This window comes from Phallusia mammillata, chromosome 1 (assembly GCF_965637545.1).
Source record: "Phallusia mammillata chromosome 1, kaPhaMamm4.hap1.1, whole genome shotgun sequence".
Taxonomy (NCBI): Eukaryota; Metazoa; Chordata; class Ascidiacea; order Phlebobranchia; family Ascidiidae; genus Phallusia; species Phallusia mammillata.
The window spans coordinates 32,958,428-32,986,020 of record NC_137252.1 but is presented as its reverse complement, the minus strand read 5'-3'; the positions used below and the strand labels follow the sequence as shown (position 1 = coordinate 32,986,020).

General features: G+C 35.6%; 4 protein-coding genes across 4 annotated transcripts; 2 read left to right on the top strand and 2 right to left on the bottom strand.

Annotated features, from left to right (window-relative positions):
* Positions 1–1,463: 1,463 nt before the first annotated feature.
* On the top strand, positions 1,464–18,536 carry LOC145212270 (uncharacterized). The gene is made up of 13 exons (XM_080080354.1): positions 1,464–1,615; positions 2,892–3,167; positions 4,705–4,853; positions 9,102–9,585; positions 12,947–14,435; positions 14,734–14,863; positions 15,288–15,426; positions 15,695–15,813; positions 16,431–16,606; positions 17,000–17,205; positions 17,708–17,799; positions 17,943–18,077; positions 18,364–18,536. The coding sequence occupies exons 1-13, from the start codon at positions 1,501–1,503 to the stop codon at positions 18,439–18,441; spliced, it is 3,588 nt and encodes a 1,195-aa protein (XP_079936480.1). The 5' UTR covers positions 1,464–1,500; the 3' UTR covers positions 18,442–18,536.
* Positions 18,537–19,141: 605 nt separating this feature from the next.
* LOC145212306 (LYR motif-containing protein 4A-like) lies at positions 19,142–20,431 on the bottom strand. Its single transcript, XM_080080401.1, has 3 exons — positions 20,276–20,431; positions 19,858–19,978; positions 19,142–19,541 (listed from the first exon to the last, which is right to left on the bottom strand). The coding sequence occupies exons 1-3, from the start codon at positions 20,350–20,352 to the stop codon at positions 19,485–19,487; spliced, it is 255 nt and encodes an 84-aa protein (XP_079936527.1). The 5' UTR covers positions 20,353–20,431; the 3' UTR covers positions 19,142–19,484.
* Positions 20,432–20,875: 444 nt separating this feature from the next.
* On the top strand, positions 20,876–23,096 carry LOC145212299 (ATP synthase F(0) complex subunit f, mitochondrial-like). The gene is made up of 4 exons (XM_080080387.1): positions 20,876–21,040; positions 21,318–21,443; positions 22,754–22,870; positions 22,943–23,096. Exons 1-4 carry the CDS (start codon positions 20,989–20,991, stop codon positions 22,969–22,971), a joined length of 324 nt encoding a protein of 107 aa, XP_079936513.1. The 5' UTR covers positions 20,876–20,988; the 3' UTR covers positions 22,972–23,096.
* A 127-nt stretch (positions 23,097–23,223) lies between these two features.
* LOC145212280 (asparagine synthetase domain-containing protein 1-like) lies at positions 23,224–27,547 on the bottom strand. The gene is made up of 4 exons (XM_080080366.1): positions 27,381–27,547; positions 26,942–27,160; positions 25,207–26,390; positions 23,224–24,834 (listed from the first exon to the last, which is right to left on the bottom strand). Exons 1-4 carry the CDS (start codon positions 27,414–27,416, stop codon positions 24,549–24,551), a joined length of 1,725 nt encoding a protein of 574 aa, XP_079936492.1. The 5' UTR covers positions 27,417–27,547; the 3' UTR covers positions 23,224–24,548.
* Positions 27,548–27,593: the final 46 nt, after the last annotated feature.

Genomic DNA, 27,593 nt, shown 5'->3' with positions numbered 1-27,593 from the left:
TGCTCATTGATGCGGTGTACGGCGTTTCATGGTGTTTGATTTTGTTTGTGACTGCTTGTAGTTGTATACAGACTGAAGGTAGTACTAGTCGCAGCATTTCAAATTAGTTGTGCCTAAATTCTAAGTCTTGACTTCGCTACTTGGTTTTCATTAAGTGAAAGTAATATACATTGTTATTTTTGTGGCCACTATACCATTGTGTGCAAATTTTTTTAACAAAAGTAACAAATAAAGTTAGAATGAGTCAGTTTAGACTTTAGAAGTAGAACTAAATAGACTTTGAAAGGTATTGAAAAATTCTATGCTCACAATATTAATCTATTTGGCATCTTACAAATTTGTAAAACATTTGTTACGTTTTTGTATGGAATTTGTTCAGGCTTAAAGTTTGAATAAATGTCGTTCAAATATTTTACAACACTTACGCTGTTATGTGATTCACTAATGTCGTGCAGTTGTCTCGTGGTCATTTGTTGTAATTTTAAGGTACCGGCATTTCAATGGGTAATTTGCGGATATGTTTCAACAGGTGACATACATTATCATTACAGTACATGTTTCGAAACAATGGCGACAGTTACTTTAAAAGCATAAACAGAACAATTTAATTTACATAAAACTAGACATGGACAAAAAACAAACTTTTTGCAAAAAAATATGTTAATTTTCTATATTATGAGTTATGACCACAGCGATTGTTTAAACTCATGCAATAAAACGTATTCGCTGCGTACAAACTTTGGTGGTTTTGTTATGTCAATCAAGCTTAGTTGTATTGCAATTGAAACCCATATGTTTTGATGTAGTTACAATTTGCCCAAACCGTATTTCACCGTAAAAAACAAGTTTTTTCGCACAGTGCGACGGCTAAACCTTTAAAAGTTTGTGAGGTAAAATACCAGACAAAAGGCCGGTTGTGTTTTAAGGCAGCGAAAAACTCGCGGTTTTGTAATGTAAGAACCACGATCAAATTGCTGTCTCTTGACGAGTTCGTTAAATATCAGCAAATGGCCAGAATCCACTTCAGTCAGCAAAACCTTTAACATTCGCATTTCTTTTTAAATGTTTATGTGATCTACATAGTAATGCCATTACCCTGACGAAGGCGTTTTTTCTAAGTTTTTGGCACATTTAGCGGCAAATTACCGACAAAAAGCAGTACAGTTTAGGTTTGTGGGTTTATGTAGTTTTCTTGTGTTTTGTGTACTTGAGATTTAGACACTTTATTGCATTTGAATATCATATATAGCGACCCAAACATCGATTTAGATTTGTGTGGTAACCGACGTTTAGCTGTCACAGAAGTATGTTTGTATAGCAGTAACATATATTGGCGGAGATATGAACTGATTTGTTTGATTATATCAAACATTGTCATTCGTATCTTACACTTACGGTATGCGGGACGTCTTTAGGATTCTAATAAATGGCATTTAGAGTGTTTTCTTATTTGTTACAGGTTCAATCGCATAGACTCAACTTTTGGGCCCCTGCAATGCTATGAAAGACGGAAAAGGCCCCGGAAGTGACGTCATCGGTGGAAATCGTCGGTTGCCGTGGCGACGGAGGTACCATGATGTGCAGGTTACCAGTTTGCTGCACACCGATGTTAAAGGTAAAAAGATTTGAACAGCTATTTTTTTTCACATTTGCACAGTATTTGAGGCACGCGCGGCCTGTCGTCTCGTTTTTTTTACATCTTCATTGCGCTGTGCAGTCATGTGTAACGCTGTGAACTCATGCCTATCACGATTTGTTTCCTGGCAAAACAATTGCCACAAAATATTTTTTTTACGAAATAAGTTTACTTGCACAAGAAATGATGTTTTTCACGAGAAATTTAGGTTTGGTAGCATTCGACTATTTTTTTTTACTTTTTGCATTCGGACTTATTCTTGCAACACAGTTCACTGTCTTTTTACTGTGACTAATAATATGTATTTTTTAAGCGTTTTCAAACTGTAGAAAAAAGACAAGATTTCTATTTTTAACCAGTTTTTGTTACCGACTCGATTTTGCTAAAGTGTTTGTTTTAATTAACAGTTGCGCATTTAATTTTTAACAGAAACAAACATATTTCCAAACTTCTGATGTTAAATGCATTGACCTATTTGGTTTTATTTAAATCCCGCTACTACATTCTTGATGACAAAAGCCTCAAGAATATTCCAGAAATTTGACCTTTAAATACAAGCATTTTTGACGAATCAAAGGCGTTATGACGTCACAAAAGGTTGGGTCTGCAATTCCACCCCATTTCTTTAGTGAACAGGGTTTACGCGCGATTTTGGGGTAAAACATGACCCCCAATGCCGCCCCACGCTTTTACTCCTCAAGGGTAACGTTACCCACAATCGCGTAACAAAACCAGCTATTCTGACATCACAATAATAGAATCCCTCGAGCATGACCGTGGGATCAACGATAGATGCGTGATTATTCTCACATCGGTTCGTGGTGGTGGCAAAAGCGATTGCGACGAATTGATGTGAACGACCTTGCAAAATATTTGGTTCGGAATGTTTATGACTTTTATTTGTCTGCACTTTTTGTTTAAATCGTCAAATCAGGCCGAAACGAAATCTTTGATATCTCCTTTGTGTTGTTTTTTCAATAGCGTTTTTCACTTTTGACACTAACGGAACTAACAAAAGTGAAACATACTGTCATGAATTTTCATATAGGCTACCCTGCAACGATTTCTGCCTTTTTGTAGATGAGTTTAACATTTTTTTTTATCTGTCGTACATTTCAGTCAGCAAAAATGCGTTTTAAAACGGCTTTTTGTCTGCAATTCATATGTAAATCTATCATAAGTTTATATTCTTTTAACTAAGTGGTCTTACAAATGTCGTGTTATCCATAACAAATTTCTTGTTTTGTTACAACAGCCACAGCAATGTGTGCGGCTGAAAATTCCAATTTCCACGCAAACGAGCCTGCGCTGAGACTACTTTTCGCGACCAACCACGATGTCGGAACCCCTAGCAACGGATCTCTGTCAAACCTTGCATCGCCCAAACACATCAGTTACCGTGGAAACGGTAACGGGTCAAAATTAGACGTCATTCCAGAAATTAACAGTGACATCGATAAACCTCATTGCGACGTTGGAAATTCAATTTTTCAGCGGTTTCTTGAAGGGCCGACCTGCCATCTGTCAAAAGGTAACTAGATAATTTGTTTTTGTCTGACCTGTGCGGTTTTCTAATTTCGAATGCGGACCTAATTACAAAATTTAAATCGTGAATAGAATTTTGCGGCTAAATCTGAGCGCATTTTTACACGATTATCACAGGCCAACACAATTTTTGGTGTCTTTAATGTTTAAATTGATATTGACTAATTTTGGGGTGCTGATTTCAAAAATCATTACGGTTTTCTTTAATCAGGTCAACTTTTTAAGTTATTTACAAAATCTAAATTTATGACCATATTGATTTAATGACTTTAAAATCATGCTTTTATGTGCTTGTTAAAGTTTTGTTACATTAAAAAAATTAATTTCCTACAGTGCAGTCTGTTTCATAGCATGAATATGCGTTCTATTCTTATGCTCTGTCTAAAAATGGTTGGTGCAGGCTAGCGGTAACTTTAAACTATACATGTTTTATGGAGTGATTTTCAGACTAGTAAAGCAAGGTGGTAAAACTAAAATTAATAGTGGCTAGGTCATCTAAAGGTGTTGCATGAATTACCAAGATGGTTTATGCTACATTACTGGTGAATACCCATACAACACAACTAAAAAGAAAAAAAAAAAGATCCGTATCAAATGTGCATATCTTGCACACTTCGATGTGGCTTTAGGGGTTTAGGACAAGCAATGGGCTCCACTTACCTAATGTTGATTGGAATATTGCAGTAATGGAAAAAAACAGTAGAAAGGGACTGAAATTAATAGAAAGAGTACATAACTAAGTTGTTAAGCGGTCTGAAAAATTGAGTACGAAAATAAGTATAAAGCTACACTTCCCTTAAAACGTAGGGGATATAAATGATGAGAATTAAGCTGAAAGATTCCAACAGGATATCAGTAAAACGAAACGTGTCAGGAAAGATGGAATAATGTGGTCCTAGCTAACTGCTGTTGGTCAATTAAACGGGACGATATTGCTGCCACTCAGTTTCGAAAGTTACCAAAGTACATGTGTAGGCCTATACCTAATAACTTACAAACTTGAAACATTTTTTTGTTTTTTTGTGTTGAATTTTGTTTGTTAGGAGTGTCCACCTGTTACATTTAAAATTAATTTCGAAATTTTGTTCTTGAAATAATGTTAATTCCAAATAAAATACTCAAAACCAGTTTCACTAGTGTATACACGTTTTTCAAACGTGGATGTACCATAACAGGAAAACTAGACGTGATACAGATAAACCGATTGCATTTTTGAAATCAGGGCACTAGAATTAGTCAAAATCACTTAAAACATTACAGACACCAGTAAAAAAATATTTTTTTGTTGCCCAGTGTTATTTGTGATTGCAAAAAAGCGCATGTTTTTTTACAAATCCAACTTAATAGTTTGGAGAGTAATGGACTAAAACGCTTCTGTCGTGGGTTCGAATCCCACCGCAGTCTAGGTTTTCTAACCTTCATCAACCTACTTGCATAGCCTGGCATGCTGTGATTTTTTTACAATAGTATCAAGTTTATTTCTGCCATTTACGCGTTTAATTTTAAAACATGTGATTTTTTAGAAAGTTTGCAAAACGGAGCGACCGACAGCGACTCCTCGGGTGATAACCACGTGCTGACGCCCAGGAGGACTCGAAAATCCCGTAAGGCTAGGGTGAAACGTCGTCACACGGTGTCAGGGGAGAGCGCAATCAACTTGGAAGACATACAGGTGCGGGTTTTCAATGCAGAGTATAAATTGTTTGTTTTATAGTTTTTGATTTATTTGTGATTTGCTAAAATGTACGACCTATAAAAACAAAGTGCGCTGTTTTTTTTAACTCACTCATGGTGGTGAATGCTTGGTGACCGGCTGATTCGGTATGGCGCCTTCAATGGGCCTGGCGTACTGTGATTTATCGATGATTGTGTCATGATCGTTGGTCTGCATAGTTGCTTCGGAGCTGATCCCAGTAATGAATTTGTTCATCTTGGTTTTTAACTCATGGTTCTTAAAGTACCAGGCTTCAACACTCTGGGGCGTTTGCAGTAACAAAGGGGTGCTGAAGAATAGTTGGGCAAATGGGGGTGGAATATATCCTGGTAGTTAGAATTAGAACAGAATACAGCGACAAGGGAATTTAGTGATATATTTCTCCCTAATTATCCAGCATAAGCAAGTTGGTAAAATGTTTTTGTAATATTCACTACTTGTAACATTTAAATCCGAAAGTGCTAAACTGGTGTCAGCGTATATAAGCTCAAACTGTCATTGAGATTTTTTGCATTATGGGTGTGTTTTGAAATTTGACGTACATCGAAACACAGGGTTATGTTTAAATCGGCAAATCAAATGTCTCTTTGGTGTTAATTTTGAGAGATACTTTGCGCCAATGCAAAGAGTCTTAAAAGGAAACAATTAGGCCATTTTGCTTTAACCAACCAAAATCCACTAAGCGCGTTGCACTGATAAAAATGAAAAATCATTAAAAATCATGACACATATTGATTTTACTCAAATTGTTTTGTTGTTTTTTTGTTTTGTTTTCTGTTTTTTTCTCCCCAAAGTTTGTCCGACTCGTTTTTCCATGAAATGTTTGATGGATTTCGATGAAATTTACACAGATGGTAGATATAGGTATGTAGATGTGCATCCCACTTTGTTTGTAACCCCAGTATTTACCCCGCTAGCCCCCTTTTACCCCAAAGTTTGTCCGACTCGTTTTGCCATCAAATGTTCAATGAATTTAGATGAAACTTACACAGATGGTAGATATAGTTATGTAGATGTGCATCCCACTTTGTTTGTGTTGATAACCCCAGTATTTACCCCGCTAGCCCCCTAAAATGTTTTTTACCCCCCAAAGTTTGTCCGACTCGTTTTGCCATCAAATGTTTAATGGATTTGGATGAAACTTACACATATGGTAAATATAGTTATGTAGATGTGCTTCCCACTTTGTTTGTGTTGATAACCCCAGTATTTACCCTGTTAACCCCTTAAAATGGGTGAGTTTTTAAACATGTCGGAATGGGCTGAAATTTGGATAGCTTGAAGAAGAGGCCATTTAGAGGTGTTGATTGTTGTGTTCAACCATGTAGCCCCAACATTCACCCCACTAGCCCCCAAAGTGTAAAACGTATTTGTATGTTATTGGGCACCACAATCGAAAGATTTCTGTGGCCCAATAGTGTTACAAGAGCAACCAGTTGTATGTTACTTGTGTTTGTGGGTTGCTTGGTGGATGTTTTTGCGCCATGACAGTTAGGGGGTTGTTAACAGCCCTATGTAGTCAGAAGCATTAACGGTTGTTGCTCAAAACACCTCTAGTGGTCAAACCTTTAAACATTGGCGGATTGGGCTCAAATTTTGTAGTACTATTGATTGATTTATTGTGGTTTCATAGTATTATTATTTAAGCCCAGTGCTGATCACTGTGTTTTACCTTACAACACCCGACTTTCTCATGGTTATCTCTTGAAATGCATTATTTTTAACTTTGCATGTGTGGGGACCCATGAGTTTCTGCCTGCAGAAGCAACTAAGGTTATAAAAGAAGGTGGATAATGTAGGACCCAATATAAAATAAGCAGAGGAAATATATGAATGTTTTAAAATAGGTTATAGTTTATGTGCAATGACAAAATGTGCTAAGCCACCCTTCTAGTTTTAACATAGAAATCATATATTCCGCGTTTAAAAGATAGGCGGACATTTAAGAAACCACAACAAAGAATGTGCACAACCTAATTCCAGTTTGTTGATTACAGCCAACTATCCTGTTGTACAGCAGCCATTGTTGTTAATTCTAATCCATTGTCTATTGATCAATAGCTTGAATGGTAGCTGTGCTGGTCCTGTCGTAATCAATACTTTTCATTAACTTTTCAAGACGCATCGTCCGTTTCTGCTTGCGGTGTTAACAGGACGAATTAGCTGAATTTTTCCGCCTGTCTTGCCACATTCGTTGTGTTAAATTTGTGACTTTTTTAACTATGGTTTTAGATAGTTCGTAATGCATTCATCCGCGGCGGAGAAAAATGGGGGTGCCTTTAAAGCTCGTTTCAGTTTTTGAATTGTGTATTGTTTTCTGACCTATGTTGTAATCATAGTTTCTTAGAGAATTAGGAGAAGATTATTTTTAGTGAAATCTTAGTTACCCTTTGCAGTTAAGAAGAACTGCGGTTCGGCTCCTTTCTATCGGTACTTTTTTAAGGATAATTGTTGTTAATTTCGATTCGATTTGTGTTTTTTCGACATACTCTGTGTTCATTGCATTTAAGGTAATCACTTGTTACTCGTTAAATTAACAGATTAGGTGCTGAGTTTCTTCAGTAACATATTTGAGAATAAAAAAAAGTAATGCCGTGTATTAGAAATATGCTCAAAATGATCCAACGCGCTTGATTTAGGTCGAGAAAGGCTTTTTTCGAGAGGTAGTAACGTTTGATTCAATGGTGGGATTCAAATTTTTTTCAGCCGGTTCTGTTACGAAAAGTCCATTGACAGAACCAGTAATGCTAACCGGTTTGCTGATCTCATACAATTTCGTTTCTATAGAACAGGTGCGAACCGGCTGATGTATGATACATTTTTACCTTGCCTCAGAAAATAAAGTGTGTGTGATGATTTTTTACCCTTGATTAACGCTTGTCAAACCGTAAAGAATTGTTCGATATAGCGCGAAGTTTTGTATTTTAGCACTTTACCAAACTGGATTAGGGATGGAATATTTTGATGTGCACGTTTCGTTTAGTCAGTCGCGACAGGCTTGTTTCAGAGTTTTACAAAACATGTTTAAACCCAGCTCAGACAGGATTTTAAAGTGGGCAATTAAAAAATCATTAAAACCGAACCTACGCAACATAGGATAATGTGCTTTATCGTGTTTGTGCTCGCAAGCAACCATTAGAAAACTTTCATATTGGTTCTACACAAATATGTGTTTTTCTTAAGTTTATACACTATGTGAGTTTGTTTCTTGAAAACGTGCTTGAATATTCAGTAATTTACTTCGTCAAGCAGGGTTCGTTAGTGAACAAATTGTCTGTTGAGAAGGTATAGATCAGTGTTTCTTAACATTTTTTCCTTGCTGCACCCCTTTCAAATCAGCAACCAATTTTCGCTCCCCCTACTGTAATTGCTTAAATAGAATAGACCTAACCAACCTTAATGATTCAGCATCCCCCGCACTCCCTAGGAACAGTTCTCGCACCCCTGGTTAAGAACCCCTGGTATAGATGTTGCTAAACATAGACACTCTTAGATCGTTAATAGTTGCGGTCATATTCTTTGTTCAAGCTGAAGGAATTTTGTTTTGGGGTTTATTACATTCTATTCAAATAAGGAACCGGCGCTATCATTTAGGAAAACTCGATGAAAAACTGGTTTTACACGAATTAGTTCGTAAGTTTAATGGTGAAAATAACCACCCATATAGACGTGAAAAGGGCCGTTATTTTCACCATTAAACTTACGAACAGATCCGTATATTGTGTTCCATAGTTTGTTTTTGGAATACGAGTTATCATTTTCATTAATTTACATTGGTTAAACAGCAGTAGTTCATGACCATATTTATTGCTTAATCGGTTGTGTTTTGTGTACCTCGCTTATAAATTTCCTTATTGGTGATTTTAATTTTCCGTGCTGAAGGTTAAATTGCCCTCGGTTCAGAAGCCCCTAAATATGTTTACCAGTTACAGTTTTTAGTGTTGTTTTAGGGAAACAGATTTCTTACTGCTATAAATTAAATCTGTGGGGCTCCCTTCTAAACACAATGAAAGTTCAAGTGCCTGAATTAAATTTGCATGTTTGGTTGAATTGGCGCCAGAAACCGGTCGCCTCAAATGAATAATTAAAGAAATGAACACGCAAACTGTTTTAGTACAGTTTTGTGTTTTTATGCTACAGGCATATTTTGTTGTGATTTTCGTTGTAAAAGGGAAATAATTTTGATCAAAAGCGTTTTATTTTTAGCAATGGATTTCAGACTCTTCGAAACAACGTCCTTGTGACGTCACACTGAGTGATGATGACGCAAAAGCCGTCATAGCAAAGCCCAAAGTGTTGCGGACGAAATTGGCCTTGAACAAAAAACGAGAGAGCAGCGGCATGTTCGCTTGGAAAAAGGGCGAACGAGAGAGCGCGTGGAAGAAAGGCAACGGCAGCTGTTCGCTCGGATCAGCTGGCGCTCCTGGGCGTTGTGATGTCACAAACGTTAGAGGTAACGGCTCAGTGAGCGCGAGGGAGCCAGTAGTGACGGAAGCGAGAATTTTGACTCTGGGAATAAACCGTAACCGAGACTGTTTCTTGACTCCGCGGCCGTTCCGACAAAATGCGACGCACCGACACCGGCAAGTGACGTGGGCGAGGTCACGTGATTACGTCAGTGACGTCATAGAAGGGCAAACCGGCGGAAGGATGGAAAACGGCGGTGATAAATTGCGGTCGTCCAGTGAAGGTAACGTACTTCATACGTAGTGGACAACGGGTGTAGTTTTATGTCTAAAGCCAGGTTTATTAATCCGTAAGGGTCGACAGTTTGAAAAAATCGGTAGTTAGTGCGCGTTTAAGTAATGCAATACATTTGTTTATGCTTAAAGGAAAAAATGCTTCTTAATTTTAGAACATTTTAGCGATAGTAAAGTTGGTGGTGAAACAAACAAGCTGAAGAAATCCTAATGTAGCATGTTTCTTTGTAATGACAGTAGCTCCGTACTGGTAGCTTAGTAATACGTTGTTATAGGACACTATGCGTTGCCATTACGTATTTCGTCACCAATAGACTTACCTCTCACCCCATAGCTAAGTAAAATTGGTACACAGTTTAGTTTCGCAATGATACAAATGTCCTACATCACTTCAGGGGCTAAATTGCCTGCATTTTGCGTGCCCAGTAGTGTGTAACGCACGTGTCAAAAGGAAATAACAGGTCATCGACTCAAAAACAGACCCCACATTGTTCACATTTTCACACAAGTAACGGTTACTGAAAAGCCATCCTCTTTCAAAATTGTATTTTGTAGAAAATGTCCGTTTAAACGCACAGTGAAAGAGTTCGATTTAAAAAATCAATACATAACGCCTTTTGTCTGTTGTTTTTCACCTGTTGGGCTTATGCAACCTTATGCAGTCAATATATTTTGTGTTGCAATTCAACTGTTGGCTAATGCGACTTTTGAAGAAAACGCCTTTCTCAATTGCCGCTTTATAACTATAGAGCCATGTTCTAAATGCTGACTTTACGTTTTGTGAAATTCTTTGCAGAATCCTATTCAAATGTATGTAACCGAGCTAAGGTGTGATCAAAAAGATCCCCTTTTTTAATGATTAATGAAATGCTTTGTCAGGAGTCGTCCAGTATAATTCAATTTTATACGCGAATTGAAATTAAATTTTGAATTCTTTGGCCTTCGCTTTGATCGAGGCAAGCATTCTCAAAACAGAAAACAACTATCAGTGTTTTTGTACCTTATTTGTCAAAACCGAAATGAAAGGTAAGCGTTCAAAGTATTACTTGATGAGTAGAAGTGTCAAATATATTGACATTTGTTATAACTTCATCGAAAAATTGTTTAATGTAAAACCGCCCGTCGCGATAGGTTTTAGATAACTCTAATTTGCCATGCATTTAATATTTCAAATTTTCAATTCTGTTGGAATTGCTTTAGTCCAAAAGGTCCAAAGCCTTTTGTTTCGTTTCACCCCTTGGCAATTTTCGAAAATTAGTTACGTTACTTGTCAGTACTGAGCATAATAACAGTATCTTTATAGCAGGGGTGCTTAACCAGGGGTGCACGAGAACTGTTTATAGGGGTTGCGGGGATGCCAAATCATTAGGGTTGGTTAGGTCTATTTATCAAGCAATTACAGAAGGGGGGCGAAAATTGGTTGGTGATTTGAAAGGGCTGCAGCAAGGAAAAAAGGTTAAGAACCACTGCTTTGTAGCGTGTTTGCATGACTATGCGGTTTTTTCTATTTTTTATGGAATTTCAATACTTATACTTCCTTATATTTACCCCGGAGACATGTCAATGTTACACTGGATTGACAATAGCTACTTAAGCCTGTATACAGAAACCGAATAATTTGTACCCCTATACACGGACCTGTTTATAAGTTTAATAAAGAAAATAACCGTGATATTACTGATGATGAGATGAGCATTTGCCGAAACGTTTGAATAATAACGCGTGTCGCTTTTTGCGTCTATTTGAGCCGTTTATTTCTCAATAAATCGAAAAATTTGTGTGTGAATAGCTATAGATGACGTTTAGGACAGTGAATTTGAAACTTAATCTTCCCTTATCTAATCAAAACAAACTTAAACTTCAATAAATCTTGCCTCGGGGCATTCATTCGTCTCCAATGACAACAGACATAGGCTTGGCATTTAATTGTAATTACGAATGCGACATGTTGGTCATCTCTATAAGTTGTGTGTCCTTTGATTCCTAGTTTGTTTGAACGTGGAAAGGTTACTTAACCACTTTATACATTTCCTTTTTTCTTTTTGTCTTCGGAGACCATGCCATCATCAGTGATATGAAGGCCACATCAGTTGCACCCGTTTGAAAACGTTTTATTTTAGAACTTTTTTTTTTTTTTTTTACATATTTTTTACAATAAACCATTAGGAAAGGTGTCAAATAAGTCTAAACCATGTTTTACATTAGTTTTGATTTTTAAGCCACACTTCAAGCTCATTTAACACGTCACAATAGCGATTGTTTAAACGACTGCAATGGAATGTATTCTTTATCTGCAAGCTTAATTGCAACTTTATTTTGGATCCAGCTCCTTTCAGGCCTAGGTGTAGTATTGCTAATTTTCCAATTCTCTGCAAAAACGCTAAATAAGTGTAACTAACCATTAAAAAAAGTTTTTTTTATCTTAAATGTATAAAAATCGTCAAACGCAAACAAGGGGAAAAAATGCTTTAATTTGTTGTGTATTGCCTTCTAACACTTAACAGTTTAAACAATCAAACCAGTTTCTGTTTTTTACTCGTCCCAAGTTTATGATGTCAATTTGATTTCCTTTATTTTCCTTTATTATGTTTTCCGTTTGAACTATGCCGCTAAGCTAAGAAATAATTGCATTGGTGTTTCGTAAGCGACCGAATACAGAAATAAACGACCGGTAATATGATTTGCATCGGGTTGGAAGACCCTGCCCTTTCCGACTTGTGTATTTTCGACTTCACTGAGCGACAGCCCTGGTTTGACGCTTGTACATACTGAAGTCCGTTTTAACTCCTTGGTGTTGACTTTACCAAATCTACAGAGGCTATTTAACGCATTTGAAGGCCCGTGCTATATTTAAACACGATCGATGTGCGAGTTTTGGTAATGGACTGTAAATTACCCGCTGTTTGAAGTAAACGTAGAGAGAAAACTTGTGTCCTGCACTGTTAATTGCGCAAACAGTGTCTTTGGTATTTGCTGCTTTGCCATTTTTTTGTCAAACTTAAAGTGCCTTTAAACGTTTCCCAGAAGAGTTTTTGACCAATTTTATTCGTTTTTAGTTTTTAACGGCGGTTCGTTTCATTGTTTTGATAAAAAGTTATGGTTCCTATTTACACAAACAGTAACTTATTATATTACAATACCTACAGAACCTCAAAAAATCGGACTCATATTAAAAAATGTTTTGTTTAGCTCTAAGTTCGGAAATTTAGTCAGTCAAAGAATTTTAAACACTGTACTTATAAAAACGTTAAAATACTCTAACAAATTGATGGATGTTTTGCACTATGCCAATAAGGGCCCGATAATTCTACCCTCAAGTTTTAATCACAGGATTGTTTTGTTTACTTGCAGAAGATGCAAATCACCCTAATGGCAGCGATGTTACGAAGGACACTCGGTACGACACCTTTCTTGACCTTTCCAAGCTTAACTTAGACAATGACGTAAACCCTAGTGATGACTTCATTAAGGGTGGTGACGTCATTGAGGTCGACGGTTGTAACGAAAACACCGTGACCTTGGAAACTGTCGATGCGACCTTGCAAAATAAAGACAATGGGCAAGAGATTAAAAACGGTGTTTCTGTATCAGCTCATGAAAACAACCATGAACATTTAAACAAAAGCCAGGACAATGATGTTTCAAATTCGTCTACCAACGAAATTAACCATTCTGATGTTACTCAACCTTCAAAAACGGTTACTGTCAAAGAAAATGGGAACCACCATATTTCTTGTGACCCACCTATTAACAAAGAGAAACTAAACACAAACTGTGTAACAGCAGATGATAAAGCATTTCCAGAAACCAGTAATAGTTTCCAAAAAAATGTCAAAGTTAATGCTAATGTTTCTGATTGCAATGTGCACACAGAAAAAGGCATGGCTATTGAAAAACAAAACAACACCGATTCTGACCCTATCGAAGGTGACAAACCCTCTTCTCAAGGTGCTAAAACAAGTGACAGATATGATGGAATGGAAGCTAATACACTTAGTAATGATTCAACAGATTGTGGTACTGGTTCTGCTGATGGCGATATAAATACATCTGGGAACCACAACACAAATCAAGACAGCGCTGCTAACAATTCGACAACTAACAGTGATCCAGCGAATGATATCACTATTACATCATCATTAAACTCAGGTGTTATTTCGACGCCAGTTGTAAAATCGGCAAATTCAGAGGATTTCAGGAAGATGCCGCAAAATAATGTGACACATCAAAATCTGGATCTGATTTCAAAAACAGATGACACAAATTTGAAACAATTTGGTTTAAACTCGGATGTAAATGGCAATGATAGTATTGGATTTGAACTGAAAAACGGTAGCTCACACAATGGTTTGCACAGTAAAATTTCTAAAGTCAATGAAGAGGCAGAATTTAATGAAACAATTGAGACATCGGATCCCATCCACAATGAAGATGATTTACCAACTTCACCTGAAGCTGACTCTCAGTCTGGGAGCAGCATACTTACCAACGAGGACTCTGAACCTTTTAAATTTGAGTTTGTGTCACCCAAGGACAAAACACTCTCGTTGGACCGCAATGCTTTTAAATGCCAAGAAATACCGCTCTTCTCTAAAGATAAAAACAAAAAAGAAATGGAAGACAAAGCAGCATTACATTCTGGGATGAAAAGGTTGTATCAAATCACATTGTCTAGTGTCACGAGCAAGGAAAAGACTTTTGCCAAGATCAAGGACCTATTTGATCTTATTGAAAGCAAAGGAATTCGCTTATCTGATCCAAGGTTAAAGGAATCGTTTCGAAAGATTGAAGTGGAACCACAAGGATCTGATACTGCACTAACTTTTGATGTTTTTTCAAGGTACAGTGGCTTTATAATTTTGTAAAAATGTCAGGTTATGGCGATACCCAAAATAAGAGGATTTGATGAGGAAGAATGTACTTTTGTTTCTGAAAAAATTCTCAGATAAAAAAAAATTTGTAACAGGTTTCAAATTAAACAAATAATTTTTGTGCTACTTTACTGTTTTTTCAAATTTTTTTATAATATCAAATATAGCTATGATTTTGTGATATATGATATTACCGGTTCATCTTTCTATTTTTTTAGCAGTAACAGACAACATAAAATAGTTTTAAAGCTTTGTATTTTGTCACAGAACATGTGAACCATCATTCAAATTCATCAGAAGCATTTTACTTAGCCAACTTTCTGTGCCAGGATTCAGTATCTTCAAACTTCGAATGGAAAGAATATTCGAAGTCGTCAAAGTGTTGCTGGATGAATTAGTAAGACATTTCTATTCTTAGTCTTGACTAAGTCTAAACACCAAAGCAGTGGTTTTCAACAGACAGACAAACAGTGTTGGACAAGTTTAACATGACAGCTGAGTGTTTGTGCTACTAAAGTGTGTTCATAAGGTTGTGGGCTCTAATCCTGTCCCTGCTACTTGTGTTTCCCCAAGAAAAAAATAGGTGACATTGCTCAAACCCAGTGGAACCCACTTGGTTGGACTGAATTAAAGTGACCAACTCTTTAACTTAAAAAACGTGTTTTCAAACAATGATTCAACAGCAACAAATTAAAGCTATATGGCAGACTCATTGTCAGGCACTGTCTGCCCCACTAAGGATACAATAAAACAAACAAAATAACATACTAGATGATTTTTAATTTACACCAATTTTAATACCTTGCCTATCTTACTTGTAGAAAGTGGAGCCATCAAAATCCGTTGAACCATGTTCCAGTTATAATGTGATGATGCGTCGTCAAAAACAGAGTGACAGCTCAAACTTATCATTTTCTGTTTGCACAGTTGATGGACAACGCTTGTCCTTTGGTGACAAGGGTAAGGACATTTAACTATATTTTTATTTTTTTTAATAACAATATCTCAATCAAACCTATTTTTGAGTGCATTCATAAGCAAAAATAATTTTTTGTTTTCTAAAATAATTCATATTTGTTCACTTACATACGAAAGTACTGCTTAACCCTCTGAAGTTTTTGGCAACAGTTTTTATATTAGCTAAAAATTTTAAGCACCCTAGATTTGAAGCAAATGAAATTTTTGGACATCAGTTTTTGTACTTTTTTATTGTTATTTTTTTCAACAGAAACCCCCCACCCTTTGAATTCATGTGCATCAGTATTCAACTTTTGCTTGGGGTGTCGACAGAACGGGAGCGAAAAAGTTTCATCCTACGTTGGGAGCGAAGCAAAACCAGCCGATAAGGTAACTGAGTAACTGCAAACGGATCAGTTGGTTGAGAAGTGATGTATGTTTGAAATATGATCATAACTGTCTGGGGAATAATATACCACATTTCTACAGGGAATATACCAAATACTGTATGTACTTGCTCAAGGCTACCTAAGTACAAGTTAAGGAATAACATCAGATTCTTAACTGCCTTGGATGTTACTGTTTGCACATTTAATAGGATTTGCCAAAAACGATCATAAATGTTCAAAGTAACATGTTGTGTGTTCATGTTGGGTTTGCTAATTTCGCTTTTCAATGGGTGTGCAACCTTTCACTTCTGGGCTGAATGCCAAGATTAGATAGTCACAGCTTCATAAACAGCAGGCTGCACTTCAAAAATCCAAACTTTTCTTTGAGTCATGGGTTGCATACTCATGTCCAAAATTTTTGGATCAAATGCTTTTTTTTGATAAGATTTTTTAGATAAAAACTTCTATTACACACCAGACAACATTTCACGGCACACAAGTGTTCCGCAACCAAGTGGTTGAAACACTGTGCTAGCAATCCAGACAGTTATTTATCCCTCTGTTTATAAACTCTATGTTAACCCCAACAAAACTATCCAACCTTTTGTATATTTGCAGGATGAATTTTCCTTCAATGAACAGAGTCGTGTTTGGAATCCATTCACAAAAGCTGGATCCATTATAACAACAACATTGCTGTTTCAACAAATGATGGTGGAAAAGCGCTTGGATGCCTTGCACAGCTTTTATAACCAGCTTGTCGGTGGTGAACCAATTTGTTGTGACAACCTCAGGTACAGTGAAGAAACTTGGATGTTTGCAGTTGTTCAAATCCATTTTATTCCTAAGGTCCATTGAATTTTGTCCTTTCGTTTTATGTTAAGAAAGATTCTTCAGTAAAAATTCTTTAGCAAGGCCATAATATAATCACTAAACCTCAATTTTTTTTCTGATTTATATCAATTTCTGATTGCCAAACCCTGCTACTTTTACTCTTTAAATACTCTCTTTATCTTTTTTTGTGCTAAAATATTAGACTGCATCTCAAATTTCGAACATGTGAACAAACCTAGTATGGAACTCTTGCTTTCAGTCAAAACAGTTTTTCAAGTAACCATTGTATATTTTCGCATACATTTTATGGTTTTTTTTTTCACAACTATTCACCACTCCTCATTTTTTGACAGTTACAACTATCGGAGAAACTATGCCCATGAAGAAATCTCCCTTGCTTATTACCTGAGCGCAACGCAACACTTGCCACGTGGAGCATCAGCTGAATTGTCAGAACTGCTGGAATTTTATCTTCAGTCTGTTTCAACAGCTATGACAGCTGATTCATGTGCTGTTGGTGCAGCAACCATGGCTAACAAGGGGAGGTGCCCATTAACAGGTGCGATGGTTTGTCAGATAATAAACTGACCCATGAGAAAGGATACTTGAATTACAATCATTTATTTCTTAAAGACATAAAAACGTTTTCATGTTAATAATTTTAAGTGAACAATGTTTATTCAATCACTATGCGCATAAACTCTTATGGCTACCTTTAATGTTGCTCATATTGGTCCTCAGTGTGCTAAGGGAACTTGTACATATGGCCAGACGCAAAGTAATATTTGCTACACATAAACTGGTGTGTAGCCACAGTGTGCACTTCTAATGTTGATCGCATTGGTCCTCATTGTGCTCAGGGAGCTTGTGTACATGCTCAGATACATAAAACTATATGCTGCACATAAACTGGTGTATGGTCACAGTGTGTGCATCTAATGTTGCCTGTATTGGTCCTCAGTGTACTAAGGAAGCTTGTGTATTTGCCCAGCCACACACATCTTAATGGTGCAAAACAATAAATTTCATTTATACTTGCATCAAACAGATTTTACTTTCAGACAATCTCGTCATTGACCGGGAGAGCATCAAAAACACATTTAAAGTCATGAAAAGTTCTGTGGTGAAAGAATTGTCCTGCAGTTGCCAATATGTAGGTCTTTTTCATTTTTTAAAATTTGTTTTGAAAATTGGATTTTGGGGCATTTGAAACAAAATTCTTTAGACCAGCAAAAAATTTCTTTACACCTCTGAACATTTTATATACATGTCAAAAATGCAAAATTTTATTTACAGACGCAAGAAGTATTGGGATCCTGGAATGAAAACGGAAGTATTATGTTGATTGTTCCCGGTGTCCTTGGTTTAACTTGTTTCACCCACTGTCAATCCATCGACATTGTCCAAAAAGTTGCTGCTTGCATTATCCAGGCAAGTAACAAGTTTTTCCTAATGCAATCTGCCGATATTGTAATTTATTTTTTCCATTAAATCAGCTTTGAACTATTGATTTTGTTAAACATTTGTTTCAAAGAACATTCATACTGAAGAATTAAAAAAAATGCTTCCTAAAATTTATTTTTTGAAGTCTCTTAAAAAAATTGTGTTTTTAATGGTGAGGGTAAGAATTGTAACTAACATTTATTAAAACTAACAGTAGCGAATCAAATTTAAGATGCTTTGTGGCAGTTACTTAAACCAGCATTTTTGTTTTCAGGAATTAAACGAAAGTTTCAACTTCAGTGTTTACAAAAGCCTCAAAGATCATGAATGTTCCAGTAAAAGAAGAAAATAGAAACTGTCGTATTTAAGTTCCATTGAAGCACTACACATTTTGCATGTCTTGCCAACTCGCTTTGTTTTATTGTTAAATAAATATTACTCTTTAAATCATGTGTGCTTCTTGTTTGTGGGTTAAAATACTGTAGGCTAAAATATTCATGTAAATTATAGCAGCACAACTCAAACATGGGCAAAATTTCCAATATATTCTAGTTGTTGTAGTTTATTTCTTTTTTATCCTTGATGGGCAACGCCTGAATGCATAATGCTCATAATGAGTCAACCGTCAAACTGCTAGTTTTATTGCAAGACCATTTTTTCAACTTTGGTGAACTCAATTCAGTTCAACCCATTGGGAACCATAAGGTTAGGCAATGTCGCTGAAGTTTCTTGCTCAGGACAACACAAGCGACCGAGATAGGATAAGAACCCATGACCTTGTGAACACAAAAAAGTTGTGCAAACCAATCTGCCATCTTGCTGACTAACTTCTGTGTAATGTTCAAATATTTGCTTGTATAACATAAGGAATTTGTTTTGCATGTCCTTTATGCACTATTATTGTTTCAATGAACTGAGAGGTGCCCTTTTCAGTGATACAAAGCAATGAGTTTATAAAATTTGTAGTCACAGTAACTGAACACTAGTTTTTTTCATACCAAGAAAAACCTAAGTTAGTCTTTGGCTCATTGTGGTGCATCCCAGTACAATGGTAGCTCTTTCTAGAAATTTATTTTTACCAAATTGGTGGCTAAGAAAGACGACATTCTGTTAAGCATATTGATCAAATAGGGTAAATAGAAAAACATAGTAGAATTTTAGGAAAGAGCATTCCATGAAACTGAAGAAAAAATCAATATGGACCTTTACCTTAAAAACAAAAATCTTGCCTCAGCGTGAAAAAGTAGCTGAAGATATCGCAAAACGTAAACACAAAAAAATGCAAAAATCCAGCAGCCTGGAATATTGGTGACTGGCCGAAATGCTTTTATATGGCTCAGTTTATAATATAAAGCAGTTAACTTTTGGTAGATAAAAATCAAATCATTAGCGGTGTTATTCATTTTGATCTAGGATGTGGTGCTCTACTTTGTATAACTGTCCAATTGTGACCTGCATGAGATAGAAGTATAAATATAGTTTACTAAAATCCACACAAGTGAAATAAAAAACAGTAATATACTTATCATTTTTGCACATTTTCAACTTAATAATCATTACAACATAAGACATTTCAAGTGCAAATCTTAAAAACCGAAAGGCACACAACTTATCTTACCATTACCTATTTAATCTTTGCTCATATGTTTTCGTTTAAAACTTTTTTCGCAAATAAAAACTGTAATGGCAGTTTATATATTTTTACTAATTTTGGTTTTTAAATGTTATTTGTAACGCAAATAAACCAAAGTCATGAGTCATGACTTACCTGACGCTGAATTTGTTTAAAATCATGTTCGGCGTTTTTGATTAAATCTTGCAGTTTTTCTTCATTTGTTTCCTCCAAGTTTTTTCCATAAAGATGCTGAATTCTTCTCATTGCATGACTCCTGAAAAAAGATATGTTTATTTCTTTATAAACTCTAAAAAAGGTCATTACTGCACTATAAAAGTGGCTTTAAAACACTAAAATTATACCATTGGGGATTAAGAAAGTTTATGAATTGCAGTCAAATGATAAACCAAAAAAATGAGTAGGAAAATATATTCAAATACTGCTGTTTATAAAACTTATGAAATTATCTCATGTATTGAATTCGAAAAAATATTCAACAACGTTAAGTTGGCATTGGTCGGAAAAATGTCCATGTATAAAGTTCATTTACTTGTGCCAAACTTGTACATACCGAAAGTTGTAATCTGTGAATTTGTGACTTTCTGTAAGTAGCTGCTTGTACAATTTCGCGAGCTGATTTCTTGCCATTTTTGCGCTGCAATGTGCAAACTAAAATTATAGAATACCTGGCCGAAAAATAAACAAACACAATAAAAATTGTCACGTGTTTTTTTCGGTCGAGCTGGTCGCTCTTTTTTACAATGTTTATGTTTTGTAACTAACAATTAAAAGCTTGAGGGTCTGATTGGTTAGTAACGAACGTTAACTAATTAGCCTGCATGTGTGATTAAATTAATCAAAACATCCGTGTAGAATTAAGGTGTTGTGTATGTATATTTATTCCTTGTTTTAATAATTTTTTTATGATATCTGTTGACAGTTTAATTTTTTTCCTAAGCAGTGCAGTGTTTTTTTTTTAAAAAAAAGTTATCAAAGAGGTCAAAACATAACACAATTTAATTGCTAAAAACCTGCATACATTAATTTTTGAATAGTATTTTGTTTGTTTGTTTTTCAAATTTGATGCTAATTGTTTTTGAAAACTGCTCTCACATACAAAAAACCCCACACAGTACCGGATTTAAAGATCTCTAGATTACAGTTGTTGCAAAAGTAGTTTGGTGAAGGTCGTGCCGTGTTTTATTCATTTTCGTTTGTTTGATTTTCGATTTGTACTATCCTCCAATATTTTTTACGTCCATAGGGTACCTAAATTAATTCATCATGGCGGAGCAAAGTGGTTTGGCGGTTCATCCAAAATATTATGGAGCTAAAAGTAAGTTTATTTTATTGACAAATAAAATAATCAGAACCTTTGAGTTATAATATTTTAATCAGAACCTTAAAGGCTTATACAACCTAAACTATGGGCATAGGTAGCAGTGCAAAAGCAATGCCCCAAATATTGGTGAAATATCATTTTTCCTTTTTTTCACCTTACCATCTTAGAATGTGCAACTTTATTTTTTTACTTAGCTGCTATATACAATTTCTATTTGTGTTTAGTGCAGCCTAACGTTTGTTGCCAAAATTACTAACCAATATTTTTTTAGTTGAACCAGGCATGAAACTGCCAGGTGACACTCGGCTCCTCAGAGATGTTAAACTTTATGAAGTGCCCAAATGGCTCATGCAACGGAATTGGACTCCATTAGGAATGTACTTTTCTCTTAAACGAAGTAAGTTCTAGAACCAGCTAACTCAAAAACAAGTACATAAGTTCATTCTTGAGCTTTTTTCTCACTAAAAAATAACACAAACTTATCTCACAACAAATTGTTCCACCTGTCAGAAACCAATTTTGCTGTATATCTTGCTCTGTATAGTTTGTATTTTATATTGCTATAGCCTTTGGACAGATTGCCTTCTTTCCCCACTTTATATTTTCAATATTTATTGCTGCAAACCTTCCCTTGTGCAGTCATTCAAAAAGTATATAATTAATGATTATCATAAGCTGCAGACAGTGCACACTGTTTCGACCTATAAGGTCTCATCAGTGCAGCTGGTGACGAGAGATCGGCCGCATTGGCTAGTGTAGCCATTCAACGGCACTCCAGTTTGTTGGGAGCACAGGGTACAACCCCATGCATCACCTAGCTCTATATGCTTTTACAATGATTATCATGCTTGGTTAATTTTTATGCTAAGCCCAATCTTTGAACCATAGTAGGTTCGTGAGCGATGCCCAGCAGTTCACTCTTATTTTACAGAACACAAATTACTTAAACCACTTGTCATACACAATTCAAGTTGTGTTCTTACATTATTATAAATACATTACGTGCTAAAAAAAGATGCCTAACTTCAAAATTAGTTACTTCAAATATGTAATTTTATGAAGCTTGTTGTATTTGTTGTGTTGTATTTCGACATTCATGGTTTGTGTTTTGTCAAGCAAAAACTAGTTGTATAAACCTGCTGCACTTCAAATGTGCAGCACAAGTTAGGTTCTTAAATAGTATGAATTAGAAATATTTTAGCCACAATTGTTAAATATTGTGTCATAAATGGGATGGTTTCCTAAAAAAATCAGTAGTAGGCAACTGCGGTCCGTGGTCGACAACCGCCGGAAGTTCGTTACTGGGCCGTATAACTTTTTAAGTTGAAATGTCACAAAACATTTTGCTCATGTATGCTGGATATGATAAATTATTAAATTAATTTAAGCATTTCTATTGCTAAATATTTGTAGGTTTTTGAAGACCGGTCCGCGATAAAACTTCACTTTCAAAAACGGTCCGCAGTGCAAAAAAGGTTGCCGAACCGTGCTGTAAATGACCTTATGTGAATTTTTTCCTGGGAAATAACTAAGTTATAATAGTGGTTATTATTGCGAAGCATTGGAAACGCTTCCAATATATCAAACAAACATTGCTACACAAACTACATGAATGTATACCAAAACACTTTTTTCACTATCGCTAATGCAAAACAAATCGTTCCATATTTTCTCACTTTATCCATGTTTTGCTTTCATCCATTATAGTTAAATGGGCTGTGCACAGCAAATGGGTAAGAAAGAGAAATCATGGAGGAAATTTCTATGCCATGCTTGGTATATCATTGGGAATTTTCAACTATTTGTGTGAATACCATCGCTTAAGTAAGTTGTATACCAAGTATTAGTAGTTGTACTATTTATTCATCAAATCTAATCTAATTCCTGTACTTGTAGAGGCAGAACGCAAGAGGAAATATCATTAGGAATGTCTTATTGCCAAGAATTTCATTTAAAACAAGTTGTGGATGTATGAAATTGTTTTTCTAGTGGTTCAAATTATCTGTTCAAGAAAATTTTTGTTGTCCTTAAATAAAATTCCCAAACTGTATTTGTGGTAGTGTTGTGATATTTGATAATAATCAAACAATTCTGCATTTTAGACTAGAGGCAGACTGATATGGGTTTTTAAGGCTGATACTGATTATAATTATCGGTAGTTAAGTAGGCTGATAACCGATATTTAAAATCAACTTTTTATTTGCAGTGAAATGCCTAAATTAATACCTATTTTATGCAAGACGTTCCCACATGGTTTAAAATGTGAATGTTAGGTGATTGTACAACAAACGTAACAAAACTGCTATGCACATACAAACATACCCGGGTAAAACAGGAACTAACTAAAGCCACAACTGCACAAAGTACCTTTTGGTAGAGATTTGCTTAGATACCTATTAGTGGCTGGGTAATGCATAAGGTTAGGTACAGTAGAGTCAAGCAAAAAATCATAGTAACAAACAGGCCGTTTATCGACCGTCCAATGACAAAAAAGGGCGATAATAATTGGTAACATGCAAAAATCAGATCATAATATTCCTATTTCAGATACAAGCACACATAAATATATATCCGCAAACAATTCTAAAACAAAAATTTACAAATAAGTTTTTCAGTTTTACAATACACAACTAAAGAGTTCTTCAGACCACTACAGTTGATAGCCTTTAATCACCAATCTTGTTTTTTATTTCATGCTAAGTTTTAAACTGTGGCCAATTTTTACAAAATTTTCTTTTTAAAAACAGATTTGAGTTAAGCTTATTTTTAAAAGAACACATACTGACACAATTGCAATAAAAAAAATTTTCGTTAATCTTAAGTGCACTGTAGTTTTGATTACACGAATCTGCCTGTATTTACTTGTTTATCACCTAAGTAACATTCAAGTCCAACTTTTTAATGCATTTTGTTGAATAGCACAAAATAGGTTATATGGGCGATTAACCTCAGATACTTTGCACATTGATGTTGCTATTCTGCTTCATTGTTCAGCAAAGGGTGGTAAACAGGTCAACAAAAAAAAACAGATTGTGATTAGGACAATTTTATAGTAATACTAATAACCTATGTCCCTCTGTTTTGTTTTTTTGTCTAGGAATACACACTTATAAAATGACTTTACTGAGGACCACTGTCCATACACAAGACCAGTTTGGATATATTTTTATGTAGTTGACTGTTTGGGCATATTTGCAAACTTACACCAACGACCACTATGTAATAAATCAGCAGTTTGTTGAATTTTCTATTGACAAAGATGCTCTTAAATTACAAGCACTCAGTAACAGATAAGGCAAACATGTGTATAATTGTGAACATTAAAAAGAAATAGACCCAGATAAAGGCATTTAGAGTATGTTGTAAAGTCACTGGATGCATCGCAACACAATTACCAGCACATAATACTAGTACAACACAATCGGATTTAAATATGTGTGTACTAGAAAATAGTTACAGGGTTTAGAAGCCATAAAAACAGTGCAACAACATAGTGTTTTAATCAGTTGGTATCTACCTGTTTCAACCTCAAACAACTGTCGCTACCCTTTTCTTTGCGACTTTCTGCCTTGGCAATTCTTGAGCCAAACTGGATGGCACGTTTTGGGAGTACGCATGCCCCTCTAAGTCCCAGCAAATATGCAGAACCACGCAACAAAATCTTTTCTCCAATACCTCTCGGGAGTCTGAAATCTGATTTGATGTGGACGGGAAGTTTTAAAAGAAATTCTACGACGTTTTCATCAAGGTAAGGAAATCTTGCTTCTTTTCCATGGTCAGATATTATCCTAAAAACAACAAAGTTTGGGTTGAGCTTATTTTGCTCGGTGAAAAAATATGAAGTGACACAAAAGTGCACCAAGACAATGTACAACCTGGAAACAGTTGTGCATCATTAAAATCTTTGGTCATGCAAACGGAAAATTAAGGGCTACCTGTGCAGCTGCACCGCCATTACAAGTTTGATAATAACAGAACAATCTTTAGTTTATGTCCCAAATGCTTAAAATCTATGATTTCTTGATAAACCAAACTTATTGTTTTACATGTGGGTGCAATAGTTGGGTATTAAGTAAATTTACAACATGTGTGAAAAACTATTTACTGATTTGCTCATTTTAAAACATAACACAAAAAAATATCAGTAAAATTAACATTACCTGTCATCCCTTCCCAAATTGCGGCTTGATATTCTTTCTATCTCCATATTCATTTCTTCATTAACCAAATCCCAATTGTTTGTGTTTTCAAATATTCCTCTATGCCTCGAGTAACCTCCCAACTGTTCATCTGCCCCCATTCCACAAAGTAATATCCTTGAATTTGATGTGTAATCGATATTACAAACCTTTCCCTTTGCTCTTGCAGCAAACCATATTGCACATGCAATACTATCATCCAGTACTGTATCTTTTGGAAAAGTTAAATCACCAATTCGGGACTTTCGTTCAGCTATAAGTTCTTGCACAGACACATTTACTTCAATAAAGTTCCATTTACGACTTGGAAACAACTTTTGAAGCTCATCAAGTGATGCTAAACCTGTTACTCTGTCTGGCACCTTGAAATCAGGGCTGTTAACATTATTAGAGCCTGTTTTACTGTCTCTAGCAGTTTTTTTCTGCTTTTCAAATGCAACATTAATTAGATCAATCTTTTCCTCGGGTGGAAGGCAAGAATGAGACAAGGCAGCCAATACAGTGCAATCGATGCCACCTGAAAACAAAATCCCCAAATTACATCTTTGGTTCTGTTTACAAGTTTGCACTCTCTTGTGAATTGCAGTTTTAAGTGTTCCTAAAAGTTCTTGGCAATACTCCCATAGACCAACATTGGTGCAATAATCCTTTAATGTAATGAGGGGATCTTGGTTTTTCGTGTTTACAACTGCTAACAATGGCAGTTCATGGGAAATCTTTTGTTTAGGAACAGTGCTGCAACTTTGTAGGGTTTCTTTAACAGTTACATCATATCCTTCGATGTGACAGTCCTTAACATGTCCATCAGTTTTTCGAACCCAAGGAAAACAAGTGAGTTTATGTGGATTAGGAAATGGTTCGTTAAGGTTTAAACTGAATATACCACATGCTGGGAGCTCAATCCAATGCTTTCTGGCTTTGTTACAAATTGAGCTAAGTACAATTTCTTCAGATTGTGATGATAGCAACAAGCTTCTTCGACCGAAGTAATCCCTCCCAAACCACAAAGTGTTTGTTGTTTTGTCGAAGTATACAAAACCCCAAGGCCCTTGTATAGAACCAAGAATCGAACAAATTTCTGTGGAAGTGGAAGTGTTTTCCAAGGCTTCCAGAAGTACAGCAGTGTCACTCTTGTTTTCTGGAACCTGAGAAAATATTTCACATTTATTCTTTTGCAAATTTTTGAAAGCGTTTAAATTTTTTAAAAAGTGACTAATAATGACACGTAAATGCCAAAGTGAAATATCCAAATTACTCAAGAAGAGTGGCAGACAATCAACATCAGTTAAATCATTCAAATAGGACAGAAACTGACAAAGTCTTCTAAATTGGTGAAATTAATATTTCTGTTACGTAAACAAACACTTTAAATGACACTGATTACCTGTCACTCTTCTTGAGTAAGTAGGATATTTGATAAGTGAAGACAGATCTGTCAATCACCACCCTGTTACACAGGCTGATTCCTGTCTGTTATGGCATTACACTTGCCAAAGTCAAAATTTAAAAGTTGTGTATAATCAGTTATTTCATTTAAGTAAAAAAGAGTTTAATACAGCTATTAAGAGTCCATGGTAAAACAGCACACAAACTAATGAATTTAAAATGGTGCATAAACAACCAGATGGTGAAACTAAGCTAAAAAGGTTAATAGAAAAGAAAATATGAGAAAAAGATACACTAACTAAATGTGTACCTGTAAACCTCCAAAGACTTCACCATTCCAAATTAGGACATTCCCTCTTTTAGAAACAACAGGTTGGGTTTGCATAACCTCCCCCTGCATGTGCAGAACACTGGCTTGGAACAACACAGCAAAGTTTTCATTCTGATGTTTATAAGATCCACTATGATCTGGACCTCTTCTTGCTAAGACATCATCCAACGTATCACCCAAATCTTCTTCACGGTTTGTCTTTAAAACAAAAAATCCAAATGAAACATGTCAATCGGTGAACCTTGCATGAGAATCTATCCAGGAATAAAGAGCTTGCTAGCTAGTTCATGTAAGCACTAAGCATTATACACACTAAATATGCCATAATTTTGGGTGGAAAATAAAAGCCTTTGCAGCTTCAAATTTCTAATCACGTAATCAAATTACACAAACAAAAGGTTTGTTTTTAAGTGCTTACCTTTTTAGATTTGATCAGACAGAATATGCCACACATGACATTTACAGTTTGTTTCAGTTTTTGTACTTGTTCAGTTGATTTTTGTTTTATTTTTTGGCACGTTTGTTCAGCAGAATGTGTTTTGGGAATTTACCACTAGGGAGAGTACCATGTTCACAATTATATGTTTATTTCAATCATTTTTCTTTTTTTTCATTGTATTTGAGAAAGCGT

Bases quoted from the DNA above. Each gene is read 5' to 3' on its own strand.
- LOC145212270 (XM_080080354.1), top strand. From the start codon at position 1,501: ATGAAAGACGGAAAAGGCCCCGGAAGTGACGTCATCGGTGGAAATCGT. The intron at 15,814-16,430 runs GTAACTGAGTAA...GTATATTTGCAG, and splicing joins AAGCAAAACCAGCCGATAAG to GATGAATTTTCCTTCAATGA. The intron at 17,800-17,942 runs GTAGGTCTTTTT...TTTTATTTACAG, and splicing joins TGTCCTGCAGTTGCCAATAT to ACGCAAGAAGTATTGGGATC.
- LOC145212306 (XM_080080401.1), bottom strand. From the start codon at position 20,352: ATGGCAAGAAATCAGCTCGCGAAATTGTACAAGCAGCTACTTACAGAA. The intron at 19,979-20,275 runs GTATGTACAAGT...ATCTTTTTTCAG, and splicing joins TTCACAGATTACAACTTTCG to GAGTCATGCAATGAGAAGAA. The intron at 19,542-19,857 runs GTAAGTCATGAC...TATCTCATGCAG, and splicing joins TTAAACAAATTCAGCGTCAG to GTCACAATTGGACAGTTATA.
- LOC145212299 (XM_080080387.1), top strand. From the start codon at position 20,989: ATGGCGGAGCAAAGTGGTTTGGCGGTTCATCCAAAATATTATGGAGCT. The intron at 21,041-21,317 runs GTAAGTTTATTT...ATATTTTTTTAG, and splicing joins AAAATATTATGGAGCTAAAA to TTGAACCAGGCATGAAACTG. The intron at 22,871-22,942 runs GTAAGTTGTATA...CTGTACTTGTAG, and splicing joins GTGTGAATACCATCGCTTAA to AGGCAGAACGCAAGAGGAAA.
- LOC145212280 (XM_080080366.1), bottom strand. From the start codon at position 27,416: ATGTGTGGCATATTCTGTCTGATCAAATCTAAAAAG. The intron at 27,161-27,380 runs GTAAGCACTTAA...TTTGTTTTAAAG, and splicing joins GTCTGATCAAATCTAAAAAG to ACAAACCGTGAAGAAGATTT. The intron at 26,391-26,941 runs GTACACATTTAG...ATATTTTCTCAG, and splicing joins AAGTCTTTGGAGGTTTACAG to GTTCCAGAAAACAAGAGTGA.